This window comes from Syzygium oleosum, unplaced genomic scaffold (genome assembly GCF_021117445.2).
Source record: "Syzygium oleosum isolate NSW1041296 unplaced genomic scaffold, Sole_v2.1 Sole_v2.05, whole genome shotgun sequence".
NCBI lineage: Eukaryota > Viridiplantae > Streptophyta > Magnoliopsida > Myrtales > Myrtaceae > Syzygium > Syzygium oleosum.
The window spans coordinates 5553289-5577657 of NW_026607489.1; the positions used below are offsets into that span (position 1 = coordinate 5553289).

Below are 24369 nucleotides of genomic sequence, written 5' to 3' on the forward strand. Positions count from 1 at the left end.
CGTTGTAATATTGTGCCAGATGAGAAGGGAGCAACGGCAGGTCCAGGTTGGTTCGCTAATCATGATCAGTCAGATCGTACAGAGCTGCAAAGCGAGGGAGGGAAAAACAAACAAACCCTAATCCCCTTGTTAAGGCACAAAACCATCGCCATTAACAAATTTTTTTTTATTTGAGTTAATATCACGAAAAATCTCAAATCGATATACTTATGACAAATTTACCTTATATTAATTTTTTGATCACAAAAAATTTCAAATTGGTACATCTGTGACAGATTTACCCTTAGTTTGTTTCTGTTAAATTTTATTATCAAATTATTTTGTTAAATAACACGCCGCAGTTGATGGATGTATCGGTTTTATGTTTTATTCTTCGTTTGTTATAGGTGTACTAGTTTGAGGTTTTTGGTAGTTAAAAAATTAGTTGAGGGCAAATTTGTCACAAGTATATCGATTTGGAGTTTTTCGTGATCAAAAAAATTAATTTGTGGTAAATTTATCATAAGTGTATCAGTTTGTGATTTTTAATGGTATTAACCTTTAAAATAAAAAAAACCATTTCTTTCATATCACTTCGGTCCTCTTCTCTCCCGCCTGTCATTTGCGTCTCTTTCCCTCTCTCTCTCTCACGCTCGATCTCGTTCGGCTAGGTGGAGAGATGTGGTCCCCGTCTCCATCGAGGAAGCGCGATCGCAATGAAGACGAAGCTCGATCGAATCCTCTCTTCTCTTCGCCGGAATTGAGCTTTGCCGCGGCGGAGCAGTCTCGAGCTCGTCCCGACGCTTCGCGCAGGTACGACTGAGTTCGCCGGTGCGATTGGATCGATGGAGATGGGCTTTGGGCACGGTTTGATGCTGTTCGCGGTCTGATCTTTTGGTTGTAAGATGCGTAGCTCGCGATTTCGCTTCGGAAATCCGCGAGAGAATTGCTGGAAGTGGAAGATGGAAGATGATCCTTGTTCGATGGCTTTGAAGTCTACGTCGGTTAGGGTTTTCTTTCGCGGTTTGACGATCTTGTGCGCGACGAAGATATGTCGTTGCTCGAGTGATCCTGATCTTTTAGTACGGTGCGTAGTTACTTTGGATCATCTTGGCTACGGTTCGCGTAGTGGGAACTGACAGCTGCATACTTCACTTGTTCACCATACTGATGGGATATCTGTTCTCTAATTTAGGCTCCGCGGAAGATGAATGATTTGAAAAAATATTTTCTTGAAGGTGATTGCCTATGTTGCTTATAAAAATGAATGAATGAAATTTTTTTTGTCGTCCACGAAAATGATCTTAGATATAAATTGTTGATGATATTGAAAATGTTTTTCATTGACTAATCAAGCGACACAAGAGATCATTTTTAGGAAAACGTTTTCCAAATCATTCATTTTTCGCGAAATAAACGGAGATTGCCCGCCATATGTTTCGAAGCAGTCAGTTTAGGGCCATTTACTACTAGCGGCAGGTGTATGGTTAGAAATGTATGATAGATAAAGAGTGAGCTAGCACCAAAAGATTTCTGTAAATCCCTTTCCCAGTAAATAGTATTGTATAAACCGCTTTACGAGACTTAATTATCTGTTCGCTGTATTTGGGCAACTCAAGGAATCATATGCCTTGGAGCATATATCAGTTTCACTTTAGAGTTGCTTGGCACCACTTACGTCGTCCTCAAGGGCATTTATGTTGCCATTCTGTGTTGGCTGTTGGAAGTTAGAGAATGATCTTGAATTTGCAGCTTTTGCTTAAGGAAATACTAGAAGTGTGAGTTAGAATTGGTGGGATCACTTAATTCGCACTTGAGTGTCAATCTTAACACATTATTTCTTTTGCTTCTTGCCAAAGATGGGGGCCAAAAGACTAAAAGTTCTCGCTGCTTATGCATTTTGATATTTGGTTGGCTACTTAATTTGAATTCTAACAATTGTTCCATTAATAACTGCTAGGAGAATTCATGACAAATGCTTTTGTCAATAATTCAACTTGTATACAACAAATTTCTTTGCAAGTTCCCCAGATGCCAGTAGCATGCGGTGATTGTTCACTGCATGTATATCTCATCTTTGTACCATCCATGTCATTTCTTTTGTGTTCTAAGATCCTCCGTTATAAATAAGACCAATGGTTTTAATGAAGGACATTAATTCTTGGTCAGAAAAGACAAATCCTCTTAAATAGGAAAAAAAATTATTGACCATAAATTAATCTGTCTTATGCAGATAGCTTATAAACAATGAACATGTATGATATTTGAAAGTAGATGCTGAAGTAGTTATGAAGAGGATGTTATTTATCAAGAATTCAGGATCAGGTTACACAGATATGTGAAAGCTGAAGGTTACAGCAGAGGAAGAAAAGCCCATAGTCAACTGTGTAGTGCTTTATGGAACTGTAGGTTCAAGGGGGAAAAAATGTAGACGGTACATGATGAGAAGCACATGAATGAACTTTTTACCTGGGAAATATGTTTTAACTCTATCATTTCGTAGCCTTTTTATTTATTTTCTTACGTTATAATGTTTGGACTATTTAGTGTAATTTGCTTGCTTTTGCTACTTATTTACTTCTTCATTTGGCTGGCGATCCTTTTGTGGAGTGAAGCAAGAGCACGCAAATGAACAAAGATTTCAAATACACCGTGGAGGTCAAAGTCATTCATGGCTATATGGCCTCACGTAGGAAAAAGGGGTCAAGGACTGGCACTGTAGAGAGATTGGACTGTGAATTTGGTGGCATTAGCAATAGTGTCGTTACCCTCCTCAGGTTTATTAAAATGGAGGTGGCAGATGGTTTCAAACACTTCATACTACTTTTCAGTCTTCATCTGGTTTTCACAACCACTTTAGGGGATTTTTTATTCCTATACGGCTCTTTTCCTGCATTGTTTTTTCAAAAACCTAAGGCGATGATCTCAAGCAATATAACTGGAAATGGCCTCTAGAAGGCCCATTAGAATACCATTTACTTCATTGGGAAGACCAATTGTGCAACTAAGTCATTTTCACTGAAAGGCGTTTTGTATTGTCCTTGTATCATGTGTACTTCATTTGTATCCCTGATCCCTATACGAAGATTCCTCCATGAAAGTATCCACCATGTAATCCTTGTGAAGAAATATAATGTACAAGATGCCAAGATAAAGGATCCTCACGATGTATACTTTTTGTCTCAATCCCCGTTTAGAGTCTCTCTCTCGAGTCATATCTTCTGGCTAGAGCATCTGAAAATTGCCATTTCAATGTGGCTAAGTGCCCTTATATAAATTCAGAACTTCTGATCTTACATTCACGTGGTGCTATACTAACTTATTCTGCAGCATATTTGTTTCTAATTCCAATTTTCTATCATCTATGTATCCTTATCATGATGAGTTTTATTTTTGGTTTCTCTGCATATTCAACTATTTTGAAGGTAGTGACAAAATGCATTCGAATTGGAACAAGTAGCATTAGTTAATGCCTGCATTGTTATGTTGTAGAGTTAGACATATGTATTCTTTTCAAATGGATTTATCTGGAGACTGATGCTTTTTTGATTATTACATCCACATGTAGGTTTTATTGGAACAGAGCTCTTGACTCCACACCATTCGTCCACTGGAGAAGTTAAATGTTCCTTACGAGGGCATGATGTTGGATGAACTTGAAAAACCTCCAGTTGGTCTCCTGTATCCTCTCTGTTGGATCCCACTCTGTATTGACTTTCTATACCTGAGGGTGTCTTTGGCGTCATTTTCTATGGCTTTGATTTCTTTAGGGCTCAGACGCTTGAGTATTATTTATTTATTAGTAAAGGTTGAACCTCGTGATTGATTACATTTTGGGGATTACCATGGCACTTGAATGACCATGAAGACTAATTTAAACATGGGAGGACTATTTAATTATAAATCTTTGATGAGTTCTAGCCTCTAGAATTCCTCACAAGATTGTTTATCTTGGGGCATGGCTTAAGCCAAATAAATCTATTTGGGCTATAAGATGGATAGGTTTGTTTTCTATCTTGATCCCTTTGGGCTAGTAGTATCAAGGTAGGATTATATTTTTGGCACTCCACCAGAAAATGTTACCAAGTGGGATCCTGCCAAGTTGGGTATAGCTGAGAAAATGTTGAGAATGCTTTCTCGTGGAGGGTTACATTAATTAAAGAATCTTATTCTTTGCTATAGCTTCCTGTGTGAATATTAAATAGCTTCACATCAATGCTCATGAGTCTAGTACTTGAACAATGCATTTGCAGCAAAATCTCCCATATTTTGTGGCTGTCGACAAGGCTCTCTTCAACTGCTTTACTGGCATGCTTAAAATGCAGTATATGCTGATCTTGGATAGGGAGGACTACCTTACCGAGTTCGGAACGCAGTGCATGATGGACAAACCCAGTTGGATTGTATTCACTTCCTGGTATGTTTTCAAGAAATCACTCGATCCTTACTACATCATATGTTGATGAAAGATATAAAATTAATCATGGGGTCAAGTGATAAACAATGCCATGAAAGACATCAAATTACCAAATCTTGTGATTGAAATTGTAAAATGAAGCTTCAACTTGTTCTTGTTTGTTATGGTAAGTTGCAGCGTATCAGCTTCAACATTATTTAGCAGATTCTATTGTATTCTAATTATGACGTTACTAGGTGGCAAATCTTAATGGTAGGTGTGGCTTTTGGTTTCTAAATACACAATACCAAAATATCTCGGTGCCGCTCTATATTCTCTACTTTCGCTGTTTCTGGCAAAACTTGTTATCGTTCTTAAGGGAATTGATAAAATGGTTTAGCAAGTGCAATCAATTTATATTCAAGATTCATGTCACAGTAATGAGGCTCTATGGGCGAAAGAAGCCATTATATGCAAAGGTCAAAGTGTCTATGAATTCTATAGAAATTTAGATAGTCCTTTGAATATAAAATTTTCAGCTTATTTTCAATTAAATAATTTCGCGAGCATGAATTCGCACAATTCTGGTGTAGATTGTTGATTTCATTTTGTTTCTGAGATCGAAGTTTAATATTCAACCCAGAAACATCCACTACACCTGTTAGATTACATCAACTTTAAAGTTATCCATCTGGATTGCAGTTGGGTCATTAGCTATTTTAGTTGAGGCATGTGCTTCATCTCCAGTTGGATAGTACGTTCAGAGTCTCTAGCATCTTCCCAGTTGTCCCTGCATAAAGAAAAACATATGTTAAAGTCTTAATATACAAGGTAACTTCTGTTCTCATAAGGAAAGGGGAGGACTGTCCACTGTTGGAACAGAGATTAAGCAGAAATATGTGAGTATAATTCTTTGTATTCATGAGCTTCTGATCATTAAATTATTCTGTGAACATTATTGTTGCCCCTGGCTTGGAAAATCTTAGTGTATTGCCTTTTGTTCCCCAAGAACAATTTGTCTCTCTGGTGGCCTAAAAACCTTTAATTAATAGTTAATGTGAGGCTAAGTTTTACTGGAAAGAGCGATCTGAAGATGTCATTAAAGGTACTTTGCATATTTCATGATGTCGGCCATATTGTACGGAAGAAATAAAAATTTTGGACAGAAGAATTTGAGATTTTCTAGTGCCTTCCATGATAAAATGGCAGGAAGAATGCTACTGATCTGACTAGGATGATTTCTTTTTTTAAAGAAACTTTGAAATTCATTCATTCTGCAGGTTCTCTTTGTTTAGAGAAAAGCAGCATCTGTAATTTTCTCATCAACTCTTCTAGTTCATTAGACACTTGAGTCTGCCATTCGCAGTTAACACTTGTAGTCATGTTCTTCGCCTGGCAAAAATGATCAAATTTTACGTCATTAGGAGAGAACATTTGAATGCCCGTTGTGTTTATTACCTTCATGAATTTTTTATCTGTTTTAGCTCATATGGCTGTTTGCTGCTGCAACTTCGTCTGGGCATTCTTGATGTTTGTTGAAAACAGCAGAAGCTTTAAAATTATCTGTGGGCATTGCTGCATCATGTGATTGTCCAAATGTAAAGCTGAAAGAAATCTCAGTATATTGACATTTTCCATGTGGTTGAATCGTCTAAAAGTTTTTTGTGCGATGCGATTCTTAATTTCCTAGGAGAATGATAGATCAAATACATGTGCCTATGTTTCCACTCTGGTTTCACTAAGCATTGCATAATGATATTTCAGATTTTGAACTGATTTTCTTTGTGACAGTTAATGCGATTCTCGTGGGCTTCTATCATTATCAGATGGATGCTCAAGCTAATCTAGTCGACCATTTTGAACATGTCTCTGGCTGAATAAGTTTTGGCTCTTATACAACATCTCAGTCAAAGAAACATTACTTTGTTTGCATGGTCCCTCGATGGAGACTCAATAATGTCCTTCTACATTCGTTGCACCCGGTTTGCTAATGCAGCTGCAATCTGCTTCAACATTGGTTAAGTAGAATTTGGTCAAAAATTTCATAAGCATGCCGACCTTCAAAGATTGAAATACATGTTGAAAAAAGATATATACCGTAAGTTTGTAGTTCTTGATGATGTCTCACAGTTCTGATAATGCGGCTGGCTTAGTTGGAGATGGATAGGTACTTGAGCATCTTCATCAATGTTCGGTCCATTTGGTAGAAGACTTGTGCGTGCTCCATTTACGTTATTTGCATCTCTTGTGCCATAAACCTGGGACATGGATTGTTTTTTGTTCAGACCAAGTACAGAATCTGAGGTAAATAACTTTGACAGAACTTTGTAGCGTTAAGATTAATACCTTCTTGTACAATTCCACATTCTCTTGTTTAAATAGACTTTCTTTCTTGTGCAATTCCAAATTTTCCTGGTGAAGGAGGTTTCCCTGCAGGGATTTGTGATTGAAATTTAGCAGCCTGAATGAGGAAAAATAGTAAAGTTAGCGGTCTGACTGAGTTAAATACTTTACCTTTCTGTTCAGCTCTTGTATTTCTTCCATTAAAACTTGGTCCTGCAAAAGTATGAAGTCTGCTTGTTATGCAAGATCCTTAGAAGCAAGTTGGATTGATCCTATGAATCAGCATGTAAGAAGTGAACCTTTTTTGTGCGGACGCCACGGAGACTTATCTCCAATTGGTTCTCCAAATTCCGCAAATCTTTGATGCCCAAGCCTGAGAGTTCTTCTCCCATCATTTGCCTGTCAGTGTCGTGCGGGAGTATAGTTTAGCTAGCAAGTCTATCATCTGACTGTCACAGATTCTTGTGGAGGGGAGTAAGAAATGAAATCAAAGACTCATAGGTGCAAATCTGTGACATAGAGGTTTCTCAGGGTCTGCAAAACGAAGCTCTTGATTTCACAACCCTTGAGTTCAATCTGTCCTCACACTAATGGCTTTTCTTTCTGAAACATGGTTCGTATAGCAACAGACTCATTTTCTTCCCATGATGCAGATGACAAACTGCTGCCCCGTCTGCAACTTTTATAGTTCCGTTATCGTATGTCTTGCCTCTCTTTCCATTTACCTTCTCCTTATGAATATAGGATGTTGAGCCCTGCCGTAATTCAAAAATCATGGGGGGAGTTGTGTGCTTTAAGAAATGTTCCATGTTTTAAATGCAGTCGTGAGGCCTTTAGCTGAACTGGATCCTTCCAAATAGAGATGGAATTCCAGGATCTGAAGACCTACCTTGGGATAGCAAAGTAGATTAGGTCATGGTGTTTTTAGGGAAAAAAAAAAAAACTTTCGGACCCCTTTTAGTGGTATGAATGGGTTTCCTGTTACCGAGTTCTATGTTAACGAGATTTTATCCTTTAAAAATGGCGTCCATGTGTTTATTAGTGCTAAAAGTTGCACGGTCAGCATTTTGCTCATTTGGAACTCTAATTCTTTTTTAAATGCCCAGAGAGCGGTAGGGTCGGAATACGGAACCAGCGAGTTGTTGTTTCCAATTATTCTTTCTTGTTTCTGGATGTGGAGATGCACAAGGGGTTGAAAATCTAATACGTCCTTTTCTTTAGCAAGTTCAATTAGGAAGTAGTTGCATAGGAAGCATGAGGGACCCCGGGTGCTTAGCTTTTCTGTTTTCGTGTCAATACAGAGAGTAATATCTCTAATTCAATGTGGGAAAGGCCTGCTACAGATCAAAACCGTTGCAAAGGGGTTTCCAATCAACGATAATTTAGCTTTGAAAAATTGTGTTCTATGTTTATCATGCCAGAGACATCAATATGTTTTCCTTCTGTATGATTCTTTTGTCCAGATATTAATGTTTTCACCTTATTTTGTACCTTTAATGGGTGCACCATGTGTTAGCGTGATGCTTTTTAGGCGTGACTGGTAAAGTTTAGCAGAAAAGTCATCGTCATCTCCGGGCACACCATGGAAGCATTGCTATAAGAAAATGTAAAGAAAATGCTCGAGAAGAGAAGACGTACCGATGATTTTCTCGGAGTTGCTGCAGTTGTTGCCTCAATATTGCTGCTTCCCTTTGCCAATACTGCCGAATAAACAAGTACGACTAGTGATATGCCGGGATTTGGGCGGTTGAAATGTCTGACAATGTCGATGTACTAGAAGGGAGTAGTGTATATGTGAAACGCATGGTCATGACAATCAAAAAGTCTCTCCAGGTAACTATAGAATGATTTTCCTAAGTCTGTTGCTTTTTCTAAACTTTGGTGAGTTCATGTATGAAATGACAATGCAATAATGTCAACTCAACAGGACTTAAAGCGAAGAACTTAAGTATGTATCTATCCATCGAAAATGATTGAAAGATCGATAATTTGCTTCCACATATGCAAACAAGATAGCACTTGCACGAATCACTAATTGTCATTCCTCTCTCGCTCCCTGGCACCCAAAGCTCGTAAATATTCAAGATATTGAGTTTGCGTCATCTAAGACCACCATGCCATGTTTTGGGGCGAGAAATTACTTTGACAGCGGTTTTTGTAACAATCCTCAGCCTGGGGCAAACTTAGTTTTTCTTTTCTTTTTTGGGTCTTTCTACGAATTTCCCCAGCTTTCTACTAAGTTGAAATGTGGGGGCGAACCCAGTTTTTTCTTTTCCTTGATTTGTCATATTAATCAATTTATTATGATCGTATTTTGCCTATCATCTATTCGAACTCGGCAAAAAGGACATGATAGACGAGTTTAAGGAAAAATGCACTTCACATTCTCGAAAGTCAAGCATTGGCACATGCTAATAGAAAAAAAAATTGACGAGTTGATGCTTGTGACCAAATGGATTGGGGGTAAATTGGAGTTTTTTAAAGATTGGTGTTTAACGTATACTTGAACGAATCTATGGGGTAAACTAAGTTCCTCTTTTTCTGAATAAATTTCATTAGGTGTCAAAAGAGCACTGCCCCTATACAGAAAGGCTTCCAATCACCCACACAATAAACTATGCACAAAAGATTTCTTCCCGTACATCAAACAATGAGCACCTTTACTGTTCAATGGTGAACTATTGTATATTATATAAAGGCCCACGCTATTTTACTTTTCAAATAGCTTTAGATTAAAATTTAAATGGTCCACAATAGCCCTCACTAAGACCTCATAAATGTTAAGGTTTATGGAAGAGGAAAAATGTGCTTTTGATATAGATCAATTAATCGGGAACAGTACCAAAAAGTCCTAAACCTATTGCATTTGTGCCAATTCAGTCCTAAACCTTTCAATTGTGCTAATTTTAGTCATAAATCTTTTCACAATTTATCAATTTTTGGCCGAAAATCGCTGATATTGACAATTTTTACAATTTAAAAACAACTAATTTTTTGTTATTTTATTTTTTTTCTTTCCCTTTTTTTCCTTTAACTTTGGCCGACAAGGGCCAGTGGCTGGTGAGGGTCATGAAAGGAAAAAAAAAGAAAGAAAAGATAAATTATAAAAAATTCAAAAAATATTATTAAATAATGTCCACGTCAGCGTCGCCCGTGCCATGTAGGATGACCGGCATCCACGTCAGTGGTTTTTGGCCAAAATTGGCCGAATGGACTCAATTGGTAAAATGTGAAAAGGCTTATAATTAAATTGACAAAATTGAAAGATTTATGACTGAATTGACAAAATTACAATAGTTTATAACTTTTTTGGTACTTTTCCCTAAATTAATCTAATGATTGTTCAACCTTTCCTAAATGTTGTTTTTTTTTTATCCCGCTTCTTCTTTATGTTCAAATCGGCGAAGTTTATACGTTCATTGCTTTTTTATAATAACCATCTAAGATTCAAGTAATTTCATAAATTTAATGGTTGAGATTCTAATTTAAAAGAATATTAACAAAGTATATTAACAATGTTTTTCTATAATTCAATATGGAATAACCCATTGTGTTTCTTTAGTTCAAGTTTTTTCTTAGGGGAAATCTTTGGTCAAAGTTATGAGCTCTTTATAATTATAATTTACATTTAAAACATGTTTATTTACAAAGATTATCAACAAGGTTCAAACCCATTACAAAAAAAATAAAACCTTTATAGAAATCAACTCGAGCACATAAATAAGTAGAAGAGACGAAATGAATCTGTATAAAAACGAATGAAAAATAACAGAAGGTGATGGAATAAAAAGTCATTGTTTTGATTAATACTAACAGTCTTTTGTTTTCGTGATAATGCGTGATTTCTGCATTGGTTATTTTCGTGAACTCAATAAGTTAGGGAGTGTAATAATCATTAAGAATGGTGGAAATAGGGAGAACCTTTTTTTAAAATATCGATTTATACTATATGGAGAATAAGTTAGGTGAAATGTATTGTGATCTTTCTTTGCAATAAAGTTCCTTTGGATAGGATAGTGCTTGGGACTTACTTTGGTTGATGGAACAGTTCATCGTTAATTTTGTAGCTTGCGAAGTGTCTGCTGATATGCCCAAATGACCCTATATGACTGGATTTGATCTAATAAAATGCAGTTGAATAGGAACATATAAAGTGGTAGAAGTAGAACAGTAATAAACACGACAAGGGTGGGCATGTCGTTCTTTAGGAGTGCTTGTGCTGTACCTTACTGAACGATAATATAGATAGGGCTACTAAATCATCGAGGGAAACAAGAACAAGAACAAGCCCTTTTTGCACTAAGTTGGGTTGGTCACGGAGAACTCTTTTTCACTTTGTTTTTTTTCCATCTTCTGCCATATCCTCCATTATATTCAAGACTTCAGAAAGTTCATTCATAGCCTCCCATTGCCCCCTTCACACTACATCTCTGTTAGTAATGTCTCATGTTCTACATCATTAGAGCCTCAAATGTATTTCTTTTAGTAATTCGCAAACCATCTTAGAGAGTTTCTCTCATCTTATTTTCAAGTGAAGTCATGCCATCTTATTCTGAAGCACACTCATATGGACTGCTTCTTCATCAATACCTCTACATCCACCAGAACATTCTCATCTTTACTCCATTCATTTTGTGTGTGTCTTGGTGGCTGATCATCCTACATTCCGTGCCATCTACATTGTCAGCCTTATCGTTGTCTAATAGACTTTACGCTTAAGCCTAAGTAGCTGTATGATGCGAAATACACTTTCCACTTCATTCATCCCTGCTTGTATCTGATACTTTTGCCAATTCCAAGACTTTAAAAGTTAACACTCTTAGGTACCAGATAAGGAACTAGGTAGCTGCAGTTAGTTTTCAGAAAGATAGCTTTCCTCACCTTTTTTTCTTGACATGAAATCTCATAACTTCCCAACACATTCTATATTGGAGATGTTGAATTCTAGAAAGTTTAGAAAGGGAGCTAAACGGTGTTCACGAAGATGACTACATCCTATTGCTACTTAGGTCTTCTGAGTAAAGTGTTTCCCAAAAGATGCTAAATTCTCATTTGCAGAACTGTACATCTCAAAGTAACAAACCCTTAGAAAGGGACAAACATAGCATCACAACGAATAAGATATGTATCAATTCAAAGTAGCAACATGGGGTATATCCAAAGATCTATTTATCATAGAGAGTTCAAAAGCAAGATAACATCGATGCAAATGTGAATCCTATTACTATTCAAATTGATCACCCGAATTTATATCTTCTTGCTTACTAATCTTTGATGTTGCTTGCTTCAGAATAGGCTTTTAATCAATATGTCAAGTTTCGACTAATTGTAGTTTTATAATATCTTGCTTTATGTCTCAATATAAATTGTCTTCATTTTCGAGGTAAATTACACACAGATAAAGGAAAAGTTTTATCTATCGACTCCTTTTGTTCTAATGAATCATATTTACAAACTAAAAATTCTGGAGAGAGACCATATAATAGAGTTACGCATGAAAAGGTCATGACATGATATTGAACAAGCAAATTAAAAATTGGCAAAGTGGACAGTACCTTAAGTTCAGCCATCGGGTTCCCAGGTTGATCGATCTCTTCTTTTAATTTGCCATACCTTTCAATTACCTGGTTCACGCTGGTTGAAGAAAATGCGTTAAAATTATTATATTTGACGCTTTTGAGTATGCATATTATTAATTACTGCCACTAATGAACAATATGTCAATAAATACTGGAGGCAGAAACAGGTGCTTAAAAGATTTTTCATGTTCCTCATAACATGCTCATGGTTTATTATGCTTTTCACTGCACCAAAGCTTGCATAAGACAAAAGTCTCAAAGTGCAGCTCTTTGGCCAGAAGTTTCAAAATCCTATTTGATGAGCCTTCAATGCGCATATGGCAACATATGCTCAAAGCTAGGCACTGTTTCTTTGGTTTTAAGATTGAAAGACATCATATGTTGTTGCCATATACTTTTTCTCTGCATTTCTGTGAGCATTAGGTTTAGGCCAACTCTAGCTTGCCTATTTCCATGGGGTTGTATGTAGTAAAAGTTCATTTTCTTTTACTGGTATTATGTCTGATTCTAGCTATGATGCTGCATTTCCTAGTCCATGTTATTCTACAGTTTCATAGTTTTAAATTCAACAGCATACCCAAAGCTGGAAAACATAACTCAGTTTATCCTTGACGTAATAGAAGATAATCAATATGTTACAAGCAACAGATCATTTTTATCTGTGGATATCCCAAATATTGACGTGAATGATTAGATTTTAATACCATGGATATCCCAAATCTTGCTACTTATGCATTTTCGGTACTTTGGTCTCCTGGTTTAAGGAACTAGGGACATAATTCTTCTCGTGTATCTCTAGCCTGTTCTTTTCTTGTGATGATGGATGAAGTTGGTCTACGTAAATAGAAATCAAACCTTATGTACGTAAGAGTAGCTTGACATTTATAGAGAACTGTTATTTCAAAATAGTTCCATAAAGTTCGATTTACACCAACTGTTTGGATTTGAATATATGCCATGTGAATTATGAAGGTTCGTTTTTTGAAGTATATCAACTATGTTTGAATTCAGATTCTTACATAGTACGCATCTAAGACATTTGTACAAACCAAACTTTCAAAACAAATGAATATATTTGCAAAAAAAATTACTAGAAAACAATAGTAAAGATTACGTTGTACATTTGATGTTAGTTATGTAATAGCATCCTTCCAAATGACAACTTATGAGGATAACCATGTAAATATTTTTAACACACTTTTTGGGATAAAGTTAAAATACAGCTAAAGAAAGATCTCCCTTTTGAAAAACATGTTTCCTTAAAAGAGCAAACACATCTTTCAAATTCTACCCAGAGATCTTTCAATATTTTCTATTAGCACCTGAAAAGTTCGACACGATTTGGAGAAGCCAAGAAGTTAGTTCCCAACAAGGTATAATTCCTAAAGAAAACTCCAGTTGAGTTTGTCAAGAAATTTCTAGAGTTGCACGGTTATTTGGTGAAAGAGAGTCATGAGACTACACTACAAGAAGGAGACAAATTTTACTCTTCCATGTGAGATGAGGTTCTGCTTGATTTAGACAATTGTGATATTCTTTATTTGCTTTGGACTACAAGTGACTTTAGGATATCTTCATATAACTCGCATAAAACAGGCCAAATCAATCATTAATTACCTAAATGGTACGCAAAGTAAAACAGTGTCTTATTCCTCATCTTAGAATTCTAAGCTTTCACTTAGTGCGCTATTTCGTCAACTGTAGCACCCTTTACAGTGTTATATATTTGGACGTTTTTAAAAGGATGTGGATTAATTAAGATACACCGCCAATGTAAACAAAAAGTTCCACAAGCGGCTTCATCCACCATTGTATTGGTGGTTAATAAAATAGTGGATAGTTACAATCACTAAATCAATGGTGGATTGAGCCGTCTGTGGAACCTAATTGTTACACCAGCGGAGGATGATAAAAACTCCAAAGGATATTGCCATGCGGAGAGCCTTGGAAAAGTGGTGAACTGACAGTAGCTTCTTCTCTAGCTACTCTAAAAGTCATTGCCTGAAGTTGGACGGGACATATCAGTTTGCTTTTAACCAAATATCCCAAGACTTTGACCAAAAAAAAAAAAAATCCCAAGACAAAGTCTTATTTCATGGCTTGCTCTTCTAGATCGGCAATGTCACTGAAAGATGGAGTAATCAAATTGGGGGTTTGGCTTATGCTTTGTGCGTCTTTTGTAAGCATTACGCTATAAATGGATGTCATTCTCATGTATATTCTTTGACTTATATCATTTCTCAGAGGCTTGGGATCATTTGATGCTTGCTATATGGTTTTCATCAACAGACTGATGAGTTATAGGATCGAGAGGTGTTGGAGTCTAGCAAGGGGAAGAATTTTCTTTCTACTTTTCATCAGGCTATTCTGAAATCTTCTCTCTATGGTATATGAAATGTGGAGAATAAGAAATGACTTCAGAATTTGCGTTCTTCATCAGGCTTGTTCTGAAAATATCTTCTCTCAAGGTAACATTTTTGGCACATTCATTTCCATTGGATGGCCACCTTACCAAGACACCTCATCTTCCTAATTATTGCTACATATGATTCGTCCCTTATTAAATCACCTGAGATTGCAACATTGATGACTTCTTTTAAACATATACTCGAAACCTAATTTGTTCACAAAATCCAGTTTATTCTCTCATTTTTCATCTGTGGCATAACTTCCACCCTCTCTATTTCATTTACATCATTTTAATGTCTAAATAGCAAAAGCAAAAACATCTAAAACAAGAATGTAGCTCACCCATGCATTTCAACTCATCTCTGATCGATCTTTTTCATCTTTCAAACATCTTAGCAAACAGACATAAATCTTATTCAAACCACATATGTCCGGAACCTATTTCCCTCAAAGTCTCCATTTATAGTCATACTATTTATTCTACTTGAAACTTAAATATGCTGTTGCGGACAGCTTGGAGACTTGGAGAACAGTTTAGTTGAAAGAAACTTCAAGGATTCATCAAAAAGTAAGTTGTTCTTCTGTTGTAGTTATGTGTTAAAGATTAGTATGCACACATGGGATCGAATATGTCAGTTATGATTAAAATCTTTGTATGTTTATGCATATAACATTATTTTATTCAATGTATAATGACATATGTACTAGTATTATGTTGAAATCCCATGTCATGCTTGCGTGCTTTTCAAGCAGGGTCTACTTCAGTAAGTGTGTGTTTCGATGACAAACCCAGCAGACACTACTGGACTTATAATTTCTTGTCCCATTGAGGGCATGCAGAGTACACTGGGCCGAATAAATAGGTGTGGTTTCTGGCACGCTTCTAATGGAATGAAAGGGATAAGAATGAACGAAAATCACACACCATATCTAGAGAGTGATGTGGGACACATTAGGTAATTTGATACGTGATTGGCTTTATGGAACAAACGATGTGGCATCGAGGTGCTCATTGGAAATGAGTGGATATTGGATGATGGGAACTGTATAAAGTAATATATATGTCTTACAGCAAAAGATACGGGGTTGTATGGGGGTGCAACCGGGCCCCAATTCGACCTAGGAACTGGCTAGAATCGACCTAACTAATTCAGTCCCAAGTTGGTTCTAGTGAGAACCAGTTTGGTTCCGATTTCGCAAACCTAGAAGCAGCCTAGGAATGATTTGTTTCCCTATTCAAAGGCCCCGGTTCGATTCCAATTCCGGAAGCCTAGAAACAACCTAGACTGATTTGTTTCCCTATTCAAAGGCCAGAACCAGTCCAACCAGGCCAGTTCTTGGGTTGAACTTGTTTTGAAGCCTCTTTCAAGAAAAGGAAATACTTTTGCAACCATCAAAATTTGAACCATGGTCTTCGATATGATTAACTAACCACTTGACTAACCAATGTTTTCTATGATAGATTTGTGCAACTTTCATATTTTATGATAATAATTTTGATATTTACCCAAAACATAAGAATGGATGGTTCCCGGGTCGAACTAGGAACAGGCAGTTCTAGAACCGACCGGTTCCGTTTTGGGTTCCAAACTTTTGGAATCGGAGGTCATTGAGCCGGTTATCGCTTCTAGACCGGGAACCAATCACTCTAATATTGTACTACTTTACTATAAGTGATTTCCGATCGAGGTGACGAACAGCTTATTAAGTCGGCGAATCACTCACTTAGTGTAGAGGCTGAGTTTACTAACACGCTTGTTTAGATTAGGGGAGGAACTGAGGTGAACAAGATCCTACAACAAACAAGAGCTAGAGTAGATCTACTTATATTGATACAAGACATTGTACTAAAAATAGGAAAATCATGGCATAAATTGCCAGTATAAAGAAATTTTTGCACAAACATCTTATCTACTCTTGATTGAAGGGTTTTAAACACTCAGTCTCTCACTATACATAATACCAAGAGTGGATATGGACATTTGTTTGAAGTTTCCTTTTACACTGGCTGTGTATGCTGTAATTACTCTTGAAAAAACTCTCTTTATATCATTTGAAGTTTAAATAATAGTGGATTTGGTTAAGATTGCAAAAAGATTCACTAAGATGGAGGATATAACCTATTTAATTATGGTCTTCCATGAACTTAGATTATCAAAGCTAGACTTGGGTACACCACCTTAAAAGTGTTTCCGAAACCCAACTGCTGTTTTTGCAGCAAATAACATGAGATTGTCGTATGGACTATTATCCTAATGGTGGCCGGTACGGAAAGAAAATAAGAGAGCACATGGTGCACATGAAGAGCAAAGCGTGAACAGAAGATTCATTTCATATGGAAGAGTACCCTAAATAAAATACCAAAGTGCAAGATAGAGATTCTAAATAGATAATGAGACTTCAAATTGAGAGATGGTTAGGACTTTTAAGATCTGTTAAACATCTTAAGCTTTCTTAGACACTAGCATGACTAACATTCATGGACTAAAGGAGATCAATACTAGGTCCGTCCTATCAAAACCGATAATGGAGTCACCCCTTACATAAAAGTGAAGGCCTGTTGTTCCACCGAACTAAAATCTCAATAAAGATCCCAAAACGTTTCGCTTACTTATCTACGTCTCATCTTACTTGATCCACGAGGTTAAAGATGGGCTCGGGATTTAGTGTCGACGTTACAGGGCTTAATTGGGTTCTCCTTTACCATTTTGTAACACAATGTACTCAAAACTTTTGGCGAACAAACCGGTATTTTCTCCACTAACCCAAATCTGGCTCACTAGGTTTGAATCCTCCGGACCAAATGGGAAATTAGCTTTGGTGACTCTATGTGATAATGTCAACATCACCATCCAAAAGATAGCATATCAGAGATGGCATAGGAAAGAAAAATCCTAACTGAGTCAAGTGCAGCAACCTAGCAACAACAGCATCGTCATCATCCTCTTTCTCACCTCACTCCAACTGAACCTCCATGCACCCGGAGATCGGTTAACGCCTAACAGCTGGAAAAAGCTATGCCAAAGTGATTAATCTGCGGCGATCGATCGGGGACCGACACGCATCGAATGACCACACGCGGCCGTAGACGGCCACAGAAAAACCTAATCGTTCAAATCCGCGCTTTCGAATCATACTGGAGCTTGGTAAAGTGAAATGGTATGGAAAAACTTACCTCTCTCGTTCTTCTTTCGATAGAACTTTCTTAATTATTCGCGCGAAACAGCCGGAGAAAACAAATTTAACCAGACCCTTACGGATCAGCGGATGCATAGAGAAGAAAGAAGTTCGCGTGTCAATTAGGAGAGAGCGGAAAAAAAAACTGACCTGGAGCTGGCGAAGTCGTAGAGCTTGCCGGTGCTGGAGAAGACGACGACCCCGACCTCGGCGTCGCACAGGATCGAGAGCTCCTTCGCCTTCTTCAGCAATCCATTCCTCCGCTTCGAGAAAGTCACCTGCCGGCTCGTCGTGTTGTCGATCCTCCTGATCACTATCTTCCCCCTCCCCATCCCTATCCAGCTCGCGTCCGAGCTTCAGCTCCCGAAGAGAGACAGAGAGAGAGATCAAACCGCGTAAGATCGATCGGAACGAAGAGAGAGAGGAAAACTCCGGCGAAGAACCGCGGAGAAAGTGTAAAAATCGGAGCCTAAATTTGCACTGCGAACGAAAATAGAAGCAGAAATGGAGATAAGACTTCCCCGATTTACGCGAGCGTTTCATGAGAGAGAGAGAGAGAGAGACAGATTTTCTAGCCGCGGGGCTCGCGATCGGATGCGAGGAAACAGCGACGGCAAATCGCTCCGGCGACGAAGAAGAAGAGGAAGAGGAAGAAGAGGTAGAAGAAGAAGAAGACGAAGACGAAGAGGAGGAAGCGCGACGGGAGAGAGGAGGACTTACAGGTGTGGAGGTGGAGCTTTAATGGCGGTTCCGCGGCCGTCGTTTCCTTGGCCGTACCGAGGAGGCGAGCATGCGATGCTATATAAGGAAAGTCCCATGTGAGGGGGAGAGAGCCTTAAAAACCGGTGGTATTGGGAAAACCACCGGTGGTTTTTGGCTTCCGGGTGACACGTGGCCCAATCGGGTGCTCGGGTCGTTGTAAATCCAGGGGGTTTTTGGGGCGCTGCGCCGAAACGTATAGATCATCGACACGTGGAAGCACCCACCGTTCAGAATACATAGGTAGGTACTGTGTGGGAAGTAAGGAATTGGGGGTGGGGAGGGGAAGAAAATGATTGGCTTGGGCCCCCAACAAATTAGGAAATGCCCGAAGTACCCCCCTCTGCTGGTAATGTCCTGCTAGGTTTCTTACCAGCTTTCAAAAAAAAAAAAAAAAATTTGCGTGTTAAATAAATCAGTATGTTGTTGTGTACAATTTTACAAATTCGGAAATGCCCAAGGTACCCCTCTGCTGGTTCGACCTAGTGCCTCCAAACATTTGAATGTAATGACTTTTGCCTTGTTAAATTTATTATCCATGCTACCAACTATGCTTTAAAAAAGATTGGACTGAAGGACAGGGCATCAATCACCTCAAATTTGATCGAGATGCTTTCAATAAATATAGGGAACCATAACACCTCTCGCCACACCGTCTCCCCCTCCCCTTTGCCTCCACCTGCGCATTATGCTCACCGCCATTCTCCGTCACCTGCCATTATCATCATCATCTCTCTCCATAAAGTCATCTAGGAAGATTGAGTTCACGACATCGGATCTGAGGTCATCGGCCTCGGCTGGTCTTTGATCTAGGGTTACCTGAGGCCAGGTGGCTAGTCGTGCGATGCTTGTGATAACAATTTCTCTTCGTCTTTCATTCAGAGAAAGATGGAGGAAAACCATAGGGCCAAGAGAGGTGAGAAATAGGAACGATGATGTTGTGTGGTAAAACAGGAGGTCGGTAATAACGACAACAAAGCAACAATAGAAACAATGTGGCGACGTGAGTGTTTTCCTGAATCAAGGAAGAAGGCATGAAGAGGAGACAAGAAAAGAAAAGAAAAGTTGTGAAAAGAAATACTTTTTCGATAAACCAATGGCACAAACATGTAGACTTGGTTACCCGGAAGTCTATGAAATACCTAGCAAGCCTCATAAACAGATATATAACGTGAATATCACTAACTTGGATACAAACATTTTTATAAATGTGTCGAACTACCAAACAAGAATGCAACATGCTTGATAAAGCAGATCGGGCGACACAACATGACTAACACGATTATCAAACACGTCACTACGTCAAGTGTTGACACGACATGATGTATTGATATTTTTACAATTATTCGTTTACTAGTGTAACTCGCAAAACACATTTGTACATGATGACTTGTTTTAATACTTTTAACATGTTTCTAGACAGTTTGACCAGTTTCACTTCACATGACTCCAAAGTATACGATTAAATTAGTTTTTCTTCATATGCATAACTTTTATATCCATAAATATGTTTTTATTTTTCCATTTATTCTCTTTGATATGGTGTTATCTCGATGAACTTCCAAAAATGAAAAGGACTCTAAATATGAGTACTGAACGCGTTAAACCCCATCTAATTGTATTGCGCCATAACAAATGACCGCATCGACTTGTTCAACTTAACGCGTCGAGTCCTATCTCAACGGGTTAAGCGGGGTCAACCTGCGTACCATTTATGCCAAATCCCAAACTTATTTAATTGCATATCTCGTCGTGTCGTACAAACCGGCCGTGCCGCTTCACTTTCCAACACGTTGTCCTCCCATAGAATAAGATTGGGAGCATCAATTTATCAGCCAAACGGAAATAAGTCTCGCTCTTCTTGACCGAGAGGATAATGGAACGAGATGGCGTGAACGCCACTAGACATGCCTGAGGGGCAAAAAAAAAACACATTAAAAAGCCCATTATGACCCGTAGGAGGAATCATTCAGCCTCCACGTGTCAAAAAGCTGTTGGAGGAAGGAAAGTACTAGGGTAGCGTGATTAGAGAAAGACCCCCCCTTTTCCCACTCTTTTTAAGGTTGCCGCCTGAGGAAATCGGAAGTCCCATTTTGAGCTACGGACATTGCACTGACAAAGCAAAGCTCCAAATCAGCAACTTTTTATACCGGGATTCTCTGCTCGATGTGACGGGATGAATGTGGGGGTTGCATTAAGATAATGGGCCAAAGTGGGGCATCGATGGGTGGATGGGACTGTTGATGAGCAGCCAAAAGAAGCTTTGCCCCCAAAAGTTGCAGTTTTTTCCTAATTTGCTTTTGTGGTTGGGAGAACAATTCATTGAGGAACACACCCACATTATTATATCCACTCCGATCATGGCGTAACGGTTACCGTTCAATCATGGGTAATGTCAATATCTAATCGGCATGTATCATGGGGTTTTTTTTTTTTTTTTTTTTTTGTAATTATGTTTTTATCTTTGCTCTAAACACGATTTAATCGCTCTCGAAAGTGCATATCACGCGATTCTGATCAGGGTCAAGTCACACCATAAACAATTTGTCATTATTCTTATGATTAGAGCGCAAATAGATACATGATTACGGAAGGACTCCATAATACGTATCGAGTACATACTAATAGGTGAAAACTGAGGTGTGGGATGAAATTCTATTCAGATATATCTCACTTTAGGATAGTTCTTGATCTACGCTTATCGAATTAAGTGGTCTATCTTTTCCATTTAATTTTTCAAATAGGATTTTTGCCTCTCCTTCCTTTTCTCCTGGTCATTCTAAGTTCGTTGTGCGATTATTTTATCATGGAAATAGTGAAAGAAATGACAGAAAAAGGTGGATGACATGACCACATAGATTATATATAGCATTGTATGTTCAACTTGGTACTGCTCCGAAAAACAAAGTCAGTTTATCCCACAGATTCAACATAGGACTCCCTGGGTTTCCTCGGAGGCCCCGAAAGAGCACATCTCGGTGCTGCATCCGCGCATCGGTGAGCACGTCAATAATGGGAAAGATTGCCCTTGATTTTCAGCCTTTTGAGGTTTCCATATAAGGTAACTAGCTGAGCGTGCCCGCACGTTAGCCCTCATTTTGGTAGGAAATCCACAAAACGAGACATTGTCCCTCCATACTAAACCGTGTTGTACTTCTCGAGCATACATAAAATAGTAGGTCTTTCGAACCCAAATTCAAAAAACCTAGTTCTTCCTTTAAGGAGCAACTTGCTAGAAAAAGAAGTAGGTTGGTTAATTGGAAAATGGCTCATTTTTTGTACGGAAAATGGCTTGCCTTCGGCCCTTCATCGGCATATAATAATGCAGTGCATTAGGTCAAGTGTCTATTCTCGTCTCGTGTAAGACCGACGAGCGCGATAGGTTAGCTGAAGTGGCACGAAGAATTCTGAGTGCCGGTTATTTTAAATTATCTCATTGGCATCTTATGTCTTATTTGCCATTCGGCTCCGGATCAGCTTGCTAGCCCACTTGTCCGAAAATTTTCTGGTCTGACACGAAATGATATGATTCTTTATGAATTCAAATTGTCAACTTGGAAAATAGTTTATAAGATGATGTCAAAAAGACATGTAACAGATGACCCATTCGTAACAATTGTTCATTTTTAGTGTCACCAAGTGTGTGGCTCTATAGAGCACCGAACAGATCGTGAACTGTCACCATGGAAAATAGTTTATAAGATGGCGTCAGAAAGACATGTGACATATAACCCGTTCGTAACAGCTGTCTATTGTTAGTGTCACTGAGTGTGTAGCTCTACAAAGTATTGAACAGATCATGAATATGTGATCATTCGTAACAATTGTTCATTTTTAGTGTCACCGAGTGTGTGGCTCTATAGAGTACCAAACAGATCGCGAACTGTCACCATGGAAAATAATTTATAAGATGGCGTCAGAAAGACAGGTGACATATGACCCGTTCGTAACAACTGTCTATTGTTAGTGTTGCTCAATAAGGAAATGGATTGTTGAACATCCACCTTAGCGTATGTACAAAGAGAAAGGGTCAAAACATGTTAAGTCTTACTAAATATGACTATGATACAATGCCACATTTAGTGAACTTGTCGGTCCGGTTCGAATTGCAAGCAAACAGTTTTACTCAATTAGACTTACTAAAGGAATTGAGAGATGCATTGCTTGTTCTGAGCCATTACATGATGTGCTCATTAAGCTGGGAATAGTGTGCTATACTATATTCTAGAGTGGCCTTGGAATGCGATGTTCAAAAAAGGATGATAGAAAACTTGTTCTAAAACATCTCTTCTTTATTTTCGCATCGATCGCCCTATCGGAATTCGTTGTTAACACTTCATCAAGAAAGAACTTTTACGAATTTCTCCTTTTAATTATGCATTAACACACCTAAAAAGGGAAAAGTCCAAAAAATTCTAAACCTATTATACAGAGACCAATTCAATCATAAACCTTTCAATTGTGCCAATTTAGTCCTAAACCTTTTGATAATTTGCCAGTGTAATCATTCTGGCAAAATAACCAGATGTTAGGTTTATGACTAAATTGACAAATTGTCAGAAGGTTTATGACTAAATTGGCACAATTGAAAGATTTAGGACTGAATTGGCCTCCGTACAATAGGTTTAGGACTTTTTGGAAAATTATCCCCACCTAAAGAAGTCCTCAATGACATCAATCATGATGCTCACTCATCTCCGTTAATTATGTACCAACTCACTCCTTTTGCTAGTGTAGCTAATGAAGTCATGTGTGTATAGTCATGTATTTTGGTCGGATAGGCATGAGACACAAACCTAGGACACTGCTAAAGATGACTTTGGAAATGATGGTTTATATACTTCTTTTTTCCTGCTTCCTCGAGAAAGTTGTTAGCTAGGATTAACTACTCCTCTATGATTCTCTGTTTTGGACCACCCACAAAGGGAGGGGAAAAAAATAAGCTTTTTCCCAAAGGGCATCGAACTCTTTCTATTAGGAAAATACTGAAGGGTCAGTTCATCGACTGGCGCGCACCTGCCTCTTCGAGAATAGAATACGTGTTGATAAGGCGCAATGAAGGAGTGATTGGTTGACCAAAGAAGCTGTGTGAGTTGTATTTGGTGGCATGACTTACTCAAATCACTCTCATGTTATGCGAATATAGGAAAGGCTTGACGAGTACTGCATGTTGTAACCAATCACTTAATATGATCTCCTCCATTGCTTTCACCAAAAGGAAAGGTAGAGGTAGGGAGAAGAAAAGGTGCGCTCTTGCCCTACACCGAAATGAAAGGTAAAGATAGGGATAATCGCTATGTGCATATAATACTCTCGATATGCAGTCTCCTACCACAATATGTGAGTTCGATATGGTGGACACGGATCCATTGTTTTATTCTGTTCTAGTTAATATCCCGGCCGCTGGTCTATTTGTGATGAAATGACCAAACTTACCTTGCCCATGTTTCGAACTTGGGTTATACCCGTGCAAGGGCTCGTGTTGTGGACACCACATGCCCCGTCAGGTACAAGCATGGGTCGGAGAATGCAAAGCTGTCAAGAATTAGGCTCTATTGCTATGATGGGGTGTTATATATCACTGACGACTCTAAAGAGAGGAATTTTACACAAAGCAAAATCGTTTAATGAGGTCTGATGCTTGATGGAGAGATGAGCTTGGACAAAGGCATCGTAGACAAGTGAATGTTTTCATGGCTCTCTTTCTTGGCTAGAACGAAAGTTCAT

The 24369-nt window shown here is 38.3% G+C and overlaps 1 protein-coding gene and 1 long non-coding RNA gene across 7 annotated transcripts; one reads left to right on the forward strand and one right to left on the reverse strand.

The window, feature by feature from the left end:
- Nucleotides 1–578: 578 nt before the first annotated feature.
- LOC130138181 (uncharacterized) lies at nucleotides 579–9040 on the forward strand. 5 transcript variants are annotated; one of them, XR_008816583.1, is made up of 3 exons: nucleotides 579–792; nucleotides 3548–7925; nucleotides 8024–9040. It is a non-coding gene; the product is annotated as an uncharacterized LOC130138181 (long non-coding RNA). The 5 variants fall into 5 exon arrangements; XR_008816586.1 differs by having other exon boundaries at nucleotides 3548–6679; nucleotides 8250–9040; XR_008816584.1 differs by having other exon boundaries at nucleotides 3548–4396; nucleotides 5078–9040.
- LOC115676489 (MADS-box transcription factor 23-like) lies at nucleotides 4949–18674 on the reverse strand. Of its 2 annotated transcripts, XR_004005148.2 has the most exons (10): nucleotides 18604–18674; nucleotides 18034–18237; nucleotides 12274–12352; nucleotides 8357–8418; nucleotides 7018–7117; nucleotides 6890–6931; nucleotides 6722–6805; nucleotides 6473–6633; nucleotides 6298–6378; nucleotides 4949–5165 (listed from the first exon to the last, which is right to left on the reverse strand). XR_004005148.2 is itself a non-coding variant. In XM_030599436.2 (9 exons), the coding sequence occupies exons 2-9, from the start codon at nucleotides 18213–18215 to the stop codon at nucleotides 6363–6365; spliced, it is 726 nt and encodes a 241-aa protein (XP_030455296.1). In that variant the 5' UTR covers nucleotides 18216–18237; nucleotides 18604–18674; the 3' UTR covers nucleotides 6210–6362. The 2 variants fall into 2 exon arrangements, 1 of the variants encoding a protein (XP_030455296.1); XM_030599436.2 differs by lacking the exon at nucleotides 4949–5165 and having other exon boundaries at nucleotides 6210–6378.
- Between the last annotated feature and the right edge of the window lie 5695 nt (nucleotides 18675–24369).

Excerpts from the sequence above, each read along its gene's own strand:
- LOC115676489 (XM_030599436.2), bottom strand. The coding sequence starts at position 18,215 with ATGGGGAGGGGGAAGATAGTGATCAGGAGGATCGACAACACGACGAGC. Across the intron at positions 6,806-6,889 it reads TACAAGAGCTGAACAGAAAG|GGAAACCTCCTTCACCAGGA; the intron begins GTAAAGTATTTA and ends AAATCCCTGCAG. Across the intron at positions 6,634-6,721 it reads ATGTGGAATTGTACAAGAAG|GTTTATGGCACAAGAGATGC; the intron begins GTATTAATCTTA and ends TCCATGTCCCAG.